Source organism: Apaloderma vittatum, unplaced genomic scaffold (genome assembly GCF_000703405.1).
Source record: "Apaloderma vittatum isolate BGI_N311 unplaced genomic scaffold, ASM70340v1 scaffold30824, whole genome shotgun sequence".
Classification (NCBI taxonomy): domain Eukaryota; kingdom Metazoa; phylum Chordata; class Aves; order Trogoniformes; family Trogonidae; genus Apaloderma; species Apaloderma vittatum.
This window is the reverse complement of record NW_009712616.1, coordinates 1-9,040: the sequence shown is the minus strand read 5'-3', so window position 1 is coordinate 9,040 and position 9,040 is coordinate 1. Positions and strand designations below refer to the sequence as shown.

Here is a 9,040-nt window from a genome sequence, read left to right as displayed (position 1 = left end):
TGAACCCCCCCAGGGCTGAGCCATAGTACAGACGGGCCATAGCTGTGATGCTGCCAGCCGTGCTGGAAAGCCCCTGCCTTGCACTGGGAGGGCACTGGGATCCCCTGCCCCAGTGCTCGGGCACAGAAACAGTCACAAGTCAGCCTTTAACAGGTTTCTGACAGGAGATATTGCAAAGCTGCCTCCCTTCTTCCCCCCCACCCTCCTGGATACCTAACGCTGCGATCTGGCATGTGCTCTCTCTGATAAAGTCACTCTTCTCTCTGGAAAGGGTTTGATAAAGCAACCCTGAGCCTGAGCAGCCTTGGGAGCCCCCCCACAAGAGCAGCACAGAAAGGGTGAACCACTCTGCAACCTGGGCAGACAAAGCCAGGGCATCTCTGCTGGCAGAATTTGCTACAGGGTAATATTTAGCAGTAAGGAAAAAAAAGAAAAGGCAAAGCAAACAAGCCCAGAAAAACTAACTGCTGGGGTTGAGTGAAGGACAAAATCTGTTGTGGTCTCGTGTCCCCCACAATGAGCAAAGGTGGAAACTCATTGACAGGAGCTGTGCAGAGCTGGCTGCAAGGACACAGGGAACATCAGGATTGGTGCCTTTTGGTGCAGGGCATTGCAAGGAAGCTCTGGCCACACAGAAGATCAGACGCGGGGATTTCTGCCTGTGGGTGCTCACCTGCCCTCGTAACATCATTGAAGGCACGTTTAGGGTCGGGTGTGAGGCGACCAGCCCCACATGTCGTACTCGGGCCTTGCAACTGTGCTCCTCCAGCACTGCGCCCGCTGCTCCTGCCTGACGCCCTGCAGGGCTGACGCTGACCAGCTTGGGCTGCAGCCTCGGTACCCCACAAACCCAGGATGGGTCTTCCGCAAGAAGCAGTTTGAGAGGGGAAAGGCTTTGCTTTTAAAACAGCCTCTGCATCGCAGAGCTGTGTCTCCCCAATGAGCCGGTTTTCCTGGAGACGGGGCCGCTCGTCTCCTGCGGGGCTTGCCCTGGGCAGTGCTGGGCTTGGAGGAGAGCAGGTCGCTCCCAGCAGCCATGTGGTGGATAATAACCCGGTACGAAATGCTTGTCTTTCCTGGCTGCCTGACAAAGGCCAAGGCCTTTCATGCTAGAAAATTCTAGCTTGGAAATAAACGTTTATAATTGTTTTAATTACCCTTGTGATCTAGTAATTTCGAGGAGAACCAGGAGTGCTGTGGAGCAAATACTGTTATTACGCTATCACTTTTCAGCAGCCTTTCAGCACAGAGCCAGCAATTTCATCTCAGGAGAAGCCATGAAAGGTGGTTATTAGCATGTACCACTGCCAGCAGCCAGGGTCCCTCCTGTCCCTGCTGGGAGCAGCCACTGGCATGGGGAGCTGCAGCCTGCCTTCGTCCCCATCACCCGAAATGTCATAACAGCTGTCTAACTTGGTGTCTCTGCTCCAGCTTGCTTTTGCACTAACTCATGCTCAATTTTGGTCTGCTTTTCATGAGTTGATAAAGGACTATCAGGGTTTTTGCTTGGGGTGGGTGACTGTCAGGTCCGGTTTTGGCCCTTTTCGGAGCATTTTTCAATGTCAGGAGTCTTCCAGGTTGTTCCCCAGCTGTGTCACACAGCACAGCAACCAGTCAAACAAAACACCCTCCAAGTGTTTCTGTTTACTGGCAATAACTACAGCCTGGCCTCCCTTATCGGCACGTAGTGCCACTTAATTAATATTGCTAAAGCGCATGGATGACCCAGGGCACAAGACGCGGGATCTCCGCAGGGACCTGTTGCTGTTAGTTAGCATTAACCATAATAGCAGTTCGACCCTGACAATCCAGTTGCCGCCTGTCGGGGCACACAGGCTTGCTGTGCAGGTTTGAGGTGTGTTCCCGTTTGCTCTTAATTGAGCACGTTTACCACGGCCGTCCCTGGGTCAGGCAAATGCTCTTCCTGGGGATCGCTGCTTTGCCAGGGACAGAGCTGCCTGGACAGTGACGGTTGTAAAAGGTGAGCCAAAGGCAAGATTGCTTTCCTCTTCCTTTCTGGTTTACACTCCTTAACAGAGGAGAGAACCGATGAGAAGGAATCTGATTTCCAAGAGCAGAGGTAAGGGGCATACAGTGGGCAGTCGGTCTTTCCCACGTGCTGAGGCCAACAGCGTTTATTGAGTAACATTTTGGTGCAGCCTGATCAGGAAAAATCCCACAGCTCATCTTGGGGTGAAGGCAGGGAACTAAAACTCCTCCCCCATCTCACTGACATCCCATCACCACTGCTCTCAGCATTGCCTAACCTGCTGCTTCCGTGCTGTGTTTTAATTAACTAGCAAAAATCCTGTGGAAAAGGGCTGTTCAACCTCACCTGCAGCCACCTCAACCTTGTGGAGAAGGAGTACTTCGGCCTTGAGTTTCGCAGCCAGGCTGGGAACCACGTGAGTGTGGGTCGTGGCGTGGGGCCCTGGTGCTGCGGCAACCTCCTGCATGGCTGAGGGCTTGCTAGCACCTCCCTGAAATACCAGATGAAAATTTTGAACACAAAGATTTGCCACAGTGCCAAAACCCCCTTGAAATAGGAGTTACGAGGGGAGCCACAAGCTGCTTGGCAAAGCCTATGGGGTTTATTCGTAGCCATCCATGCAGGGCTGCCCAGCGGGACAGGTTGCTGCAGCAGCCACGCTGACCAACATTTTTGTGTTACATTCTAGCATGCTGCTGCTGCTTTTATTCCCCTTCTCCTGTGCTGTTTGTTCATCCAGTTCTTCATTGCCTTATTTCAGGTCTGGTTGGAACCACTAAAACCCATAACAAAGCAAGTCAAAAGTAAGTATTTCAGAAATTAAATTATTCTAAATCACTGTCAGTGGCAGGGTGGCACAGGCACATTAATGCAATGTTATTGCTTGAGGACGGGGGCTCTGGTTTCTAGCATTTACCTGAGCTCATTTTATAGTGTGAGGCTGGGCAGGATTGTTTGCAAAGACACTGCAATCCATAGAACCCTGTAGAAATGCCACTGCTGCCTTTGCAATCTGGTATCTGAACCATTTTAGGCTTGAGCTTTCAGCAACCTGACAGCTTGGCGGAGGAGCGTGGGCATCGCTGTGCTCAGAGCAGCGGGCATCTCTCCCTCCTTTCCCCTTTGCAGCTCGTGAAAGCCCAGACGCCTGCGCAACATGAGCCCCGCGTGTGGCGGGGTTAGCCCTGTCCCTCTGTTGCTCCTCTCCAGCCCCTCCACAGCACTGCTCGGAGATGCTGCGGGGCCTGACCTGAATTCAGACTCAGCATCCCCTGCCATGGCTGTGACTCTTTCTGCGTAGCCCGGTAATGAACCAGGTGATATTTTCCCCCAATACATGGCAGCTAGGAGGTGGTTGAGAGCATGAGACCAAGATTCCAGTATTTGCCATGGGGAGGCTGCAGAACAGGGTTTTCATGAATTTCCCTCTAAGGGGAAAGCCTGATAAAGAGCCTACCCCTTCCGGGTGCATCAGAAATGGGATTACTTCAGGCACCAATTTTTTTTTCCATATTCCTTTCGGCCTGTCCATCCAGGAGTGCCTGAGCCCCCCCATGGGCTCCTGGGACAGTTCGTACCTACAAAAGTGGCTCCCTCCCTCCATGCTCTTTGCCTTGGGCTTCGCTGCTTGCTCTCTCCACAAAAAAAGCTTTGCTCAAACAACCTCCTGCTGAGCTGTTGCATCCCAGTTGCTTGGAGGACTGAGTTTAATGTACAGCCCTGCTGACAGCAATTACAGCAGGGCTTTGGCCACACTCCAGACAAACACACCTGGCACTGCTCCATAGAAACTCCCTTCCTGGCGGGGGTCTTTCTCTGAGATTTAAAGAATTGCTGGTATTTGTCTTTGGTCCTCCTGCCCCTCTACTCTGCCCTGTTGAGGCCGCATCTGGAATACTGTGTCCAGTTCTGGGCTCCTCAGCTCAAGAGAGACAGGGAACTGCTGGAGAGAGTCCAGCGCAGAGCCACAGAGATGATGGAGTGGAACATCTCCCTTATGAGGAAAGGCTGAAGGAGCTGGGTCTCTTTAGCTTGGAGAAGAGGAGGCTGAGGGGTGACTTCATTAATGTTTATAAACAGGTAAAGGGTGAGTGTCAGGAGGATGGAGCCAGGCTCTTCTCAGTGATATCCAGTGACGGGCAACTGGTACAAGATGGACCATAAGAGATTCCACAAAAACATCAGGAAAATCTTTTTCCCTGTGATGGTGATGGAGCCCTGGCACAGGCTGCCCAGGGAGGTTGTGGAGTCTCCTTCTCTGGAGACATTCAAAACCCGCCTGGACACGTTCCTGTGTGACCTACTGTAGGTGATCCCGCTCTGGCAGGGGGGCTGGACTAGATGATCTTTGGAGGTCCCTTCCAACCCCTGACATTCTGTGATTCTGTGGTATTATTTAGGTGTCCAACTCCTTATCCACTTCCATTGGTAACACTGGGGGTCTGTTTGGTCAGGCTGGGTTTTTTGGGACAGAATGAAGTCCCTGATGTTCAGGGCTTCTACCCCTGATTTGTAAGGGTCCAGAGTAATAAACTCTGCAGAGACAACATGTGTGAAGAGAGTTGTAAATGTTCTCAACAGACACTTAAAAGAAAACTTATGAAGATGTTGTGTTTTAAGATCCTAAGGAGGTTCTTTTCAAATTTATGGTGAAATTTTTCCCAGTGGACCCCGGCCATCTGAAAGAAGAGCTGACCAGGTACAGTACTTGTTCTGTTGCTTACTTACTGCACAGTTTTTTGCAATTGTGAAGCATGTGTTTAATTCCTCACCTTTATCCACCCAAACCTGTCTGCGAGCACTGGTTTTCCTAAGTGTTGAAAGAGCTCTGTATTTTATAAAACAAAACCCAAGAGAGTATCTTTTCTTGATCTTCTGTTTTTAAACAAAATCCACTCAAAGGATCAGCCGTCTTGAGAGGCTGCAATTTGTTTACTGCCAAATGCTTTAGCAGTCGGGCACCAAATCTGACTTTGCTCAGTCTATCTCCTGCCTCAAGCTGTGTTCTTAAAGAAGAAATTTAATTTTATTTTTAAGAATGACATTGTCAGCTCTTATGTTTTAGAGAAAACTTTGTGATCAGGAACTAAGAATCAAACTAAAATAGCGCCTCCGCAAAACATGGGTCCCAAGAGATGCAAATGCCCTCCAAAGCATAAAGGAATGTTAACTCTGAAACCTACTATTGGGCATCTCAATGGTAGGAGTGTACTAGTCATGGTGGTGCCCAGCTGCAGCTTTCTGCAGGGACTGCATGTTTCCCCTGTGACCCTGCAGACCTGCATCCCTTGGGTTAGAGTGTGGTGCTGATAACACCAAGGTCGCAGGTTCGATTCCCGCTCGGTCCCCATGTGTTGCCTGATCTAACTGAGAGATGTCCCTGCCCATAAGAGGGAGGTTGGATTAAATGATCTCTAAGGTCCCTTCCAGCCTAGGCCATTCTATGATTCTATGGGTGAGCGCTGGGAAAGGCATGGGGACAGCCAGACCCCACTTAGCAGAGCCCTCACAGCTCAGCCCAGTGGCCACCTCTCTGCTGAGTCCAGCTCTCCCCCAGGGTGTCCTCCTGTCCCCTTCTACAGGTACCTCTTCACCCTCCAGATCAAGAAGGACCTGGCACTGGGGCGGCTGCCCTGCAGTGACAAAAGCGCAGCACTGCTCGTCTCCCACCTGCTGCAGTGTAAGGGCAGGCGAGTGCCCGCAGGGACGGTGCCCCTTCCCTGGGGACGGGGTGCTCAATGGGGCATTGGCTGTCTGGCCAGGGGTTCCCTCTGCAGTGAACCCCCATAGCCTAACCCACAGTCTCCCCATGTCCTCACAGCTGAGCTGGGTGACTTCCAGGAGGAGACAGACCAGCAACACCTGGCGACCCACAGGTACCTGCCCAACCAGGAGTACCTGGACAACAAGATCATGCACTATCACCGGAGACACAGGTGAGGGCTGCTGCACAGCACAGCCACCTACCCAAAGCACCTGATGGGTGCCTGCTGATGAGGCCGTTGCTAGTAGCTGGCAGGACCAGCAGTGGGCTGGGTGTGATGCCAGTGTGTGCACATCTAAAAATGACTTTTTTTCAGGCCATTTCAGCTGCTGCCTTTTCACTCTTGCTTCCCAATGCGTTTGTGCCTCCAGTGGGAAGACGCCGGCTGAGTCAGATGTTCAGCTGCTGGACGTGGCCAGGAAGCTGGAGATGTATGGGATTCGCCCGCACCCTGCCAGCGACGGCGAGGGGACGCAGATCAACCTGGCTGTGACACACATGGGGGTGCTGGTCCTGCGGGTGAGCCCGGGGCTTGGGATGGGCTACCAGCACCCAGGCGGGGCGGCCTTTCCCCAGGGACATCATGTCCGGTTGGGGGGGGTCCATCCTCCCCTCTGCATGCTCTAAACCATCCCCAGTCCTGCAAGAGGGAGCATGCCCCAGCAAACCTCGGGTGTGGAGGTGAACCTCCAGGCCATGGCTGCAGGGCTCAGTCCCACCATGTCCATCATCTTCAGCTGCGTGCTACCGTGCCTGCCCTGGCTCTCGTGGCTCTTGTCACGGTGAGTGTGGCCATGTAAGCGCCACAGGTTACATGTCTGCGTCACATGTGTTCACCGTATAATCTTCCAGCGAAAATAGCCACCTCATGTCTGTGCAATTACATAACGCTGTAATCACAGTGTAGCTGCAGAATAAATACAGACTTGTCGCAGCCGGCGTGAAACAGCACTTGCCTCCCACATTGGCTAATTTCAACCTGGGAACATCTTGCCAGAGCAGGAAAAAAAAAAAATCCTAACTGTGGGTCTGCTGCTCATAATTAGTGCTGCCAGACCCGGTTATTTATTCAGAGCCATAAACACCCCTCATGCATGATTAGAGCATCTGTGAGCCCATTAAAAATCTAGGCTCTCCCAGGAAGCCAAGAGGGTCTCGGTGCTACAGCATGGAGTAACACAATTGTTCCTGGTCCTGCCATGACACTAGTGTTATGCAGCTGTGTCTAAATTGATGTTTAGTGATAATGAGGGGTAAGATATGCTTGCAACATGCTTCAACCAGGTCTAAAGACGTGGGAGGGAGCTGAGCTCTGCTAGGCTTCCCAGCAAAGGAGAGAAGGGTCTGTCTTCTTGTGGGGGCGGGGGCTGATTCTGCACTAACTCATGTGATGAGCTGAGACAGACGGCACTTCTTGTCTTGACCTCCTGAGGTTATTCTTGGGATCCTGGAGTTCTACAAATAGCTTCAGTATGAATAGTTAATCCCTGAACCTCTTTTCCCACTTTTGGACCAGCTGATAGTGAAACATCAAATCCTGGCACCCCCTCCCCAGACCTCTAGAGCAGTGAGAGCCGTGTTGGGGTCTTGCATAGTGTCCTACAGGCTCAGGTCTTGCCCCATTGTATTTCTGCAATCCTTACTTGCCCCATCCTGCTGCAACCACTGTGTTCATCCTTACAGGGCAATACAAAGATTAACACGTTCAACTGGTCCAAAATCCGCAAACTGAGTTTCAAGAGGAAACATTTTCTCATCAAGCTCCATGCAAACATCTCTGTAAGTATCACACTGCAGGCAGCTGCCAAGCTCAGGAGCGGGCAGCTGTGTACAGAAGATCAGACACGCAAAGCCCCAGTTTTGATAAAATCTGTTTCTGCTTCTCACGGGTGATCCTCCTCCCCCTTGAACACGACATGTGCCACCCCGGCGTTCCCAGAGGCCGGAGCCAGCACAGGGTGATCCTTCGTGGGCTTAGGAGGGCAAATGGCAGAGCCTGGTCCTGCAGTCCTGCTGCCAGCTTGTTTGTCTCTGGCCTTGCAGGCACTGTGCAAGGACACACTGGAGTTCACCATGGCGAGCCGGGATGCCTGCAAGGCTTTCTGGAAGACATGTGTGGAGTATCATGCCTTCTTCAGGCTGTCAGAAGAGCCCAAGTCAAAGCCCAAAGCCCTTCTTTGCAGCAAGGGCTCCAGTTTCCGCTACAGGTAAAGTCCTGGGGAAAACTGAACACATGAGACCAGGAAGGGTGTGAGGATGGCCCAGAGCCTCCTATTTGTGTCAGCTCTGGCTGGATGCAAGAGGATGATGCCTGACAGATGCTTTTCCTGGAGAGACCACTGCCTTGGTGCTGCCGCATCTTCTCAAGCCCTTGGGATGAGGGGATGCTCAGGGCTGGGGCTGGTGGTGCTGCTCACACTCTCCCTCCTTGCTGCAGTGGGAGGACGCAGCGGCAGCTGCTGGAGCATGGGAGGAAGGCGAAGATGAAGAGTCTGCCCTTCGAGAGGTACTGGGAGGCATCGAAGGGGGTGGTACCTGGGTGGAGGAGGGGGACAACCTACAGACCATGCACCTACCCGTGCTTTTGGCTTTGCAGGAAGCACTACTCATGCCATTACGATGAGAGGCAGTGTCGCTCCTCCCCAGACCTCCTGACCGACGTCTCCAAGCAGGTATTTCCCCTTGGCATCAGCTGGATGAGGCCTTGGCATCATGGCCTCAGCTGGCAGAGCTCAGCAGGAGGCCAGACCCTCAGCTCTGCAGGCTCTCTCTTGGCCCTGCTTGCCCTGCTTTCCCCCTGCCCCTCGGGGGTGGGCTGGGCACCCACCTGTCTTCTGCCCCTGCTCAGGTGGAGGAGCTGTGCCTAGCCTACGGCAGCCGGGGCTCCTACCATGCCAACGGGGTGCACACCTCCGAGCCCACGCTGGACAGCCGGCGCCGGAGCTCTGCCGTGGAGGTGACGTTTGCTGCTGAGCTGGAGCGCTCCAAACCCGAAGCGTCCCCCACCTTCCTGCCTCACTCCAAAAGCTCGTGCGCCTTCCCACTGCTCTACGCTGAGCTGGAGCTGGAGCGAGCGTGGGAGCCCACCGACCTCTTCAGCGCCAGGAACCCCTTGACCTCCTTTCGGCCACACCACCAGTTCGCTGGGAACAGTAAAAGCACCTCGGTGGGCAACATGCGGGAGGTGACCACGCGGCCACTGGTGTACATGGATGTGCCGTGTCCTCCGCCCATGGCCAGCCCAGCCCCACAGGTCCTTTTCTACCTGGACAGGCCCCCGCAGCCCC

At 53.3% G+C, this 9,040-nt stretch overlaps 1 protein-coding gene across 1 annotated transcript in view; it reads left to right on the top strand.

Moving 5' to 3' along the window:
- FRMD7 (FERM domain containing 7) overlaps positions 1 to 8,967 on the top strand; it is a gene marked incomplete at its 3' end in the record, with an annotated part of 10,826 nt that extends 1,859 nt beyond the window's left edge. Inside the window, exons 2-12 of the mRNA XM_009868063.1 lie at positions 2,301 to 2,405; positions 2,751 to 2,793; positions 4,610 to 4,688; positions 5,572 to 5,669; positions 5,811 to 5,925; positions 6,125 to 6,272; positions 7,437 to 7,532; positions 7,797 to 7,960; positions 8,191 to 8,259; positions 8,350 to 8,425; positions 8,602 to 8,967. Coding sequence (XP_009866365.1) covers positions 2,301 to 2,405; positions 2,751 to 2,793; positions 4,610 to 4,688; positions 5,572 to 5,669; positions 5,811 to 5,925; positions 6,125 to 6,272; positions 7,437 to 7,532; positions 7,797 to 7,960; positions 8,191 to 8,259; positions 8,350 to 8,425; positions 8,602 to 8,967 — 1,359 coding nt within the window. The remainder of the gene's footprint in view (positions 1 to 2,300; positions 2,406 to 2,750; positions 2,794 to 4,609; positions 4,689 to 5,571; positions 5,670 to 5,810; positions 5,926 to 6,124; positions 6,273 to 7,436; positions 7,533 to 7,796; positions 7,961 to 8,190; positions 8,260 to 8,349; positions 8,426 to 8,601) is intronic.
- Positions 8,968 to 9,040: the final 73 nt, after the last annotated feature.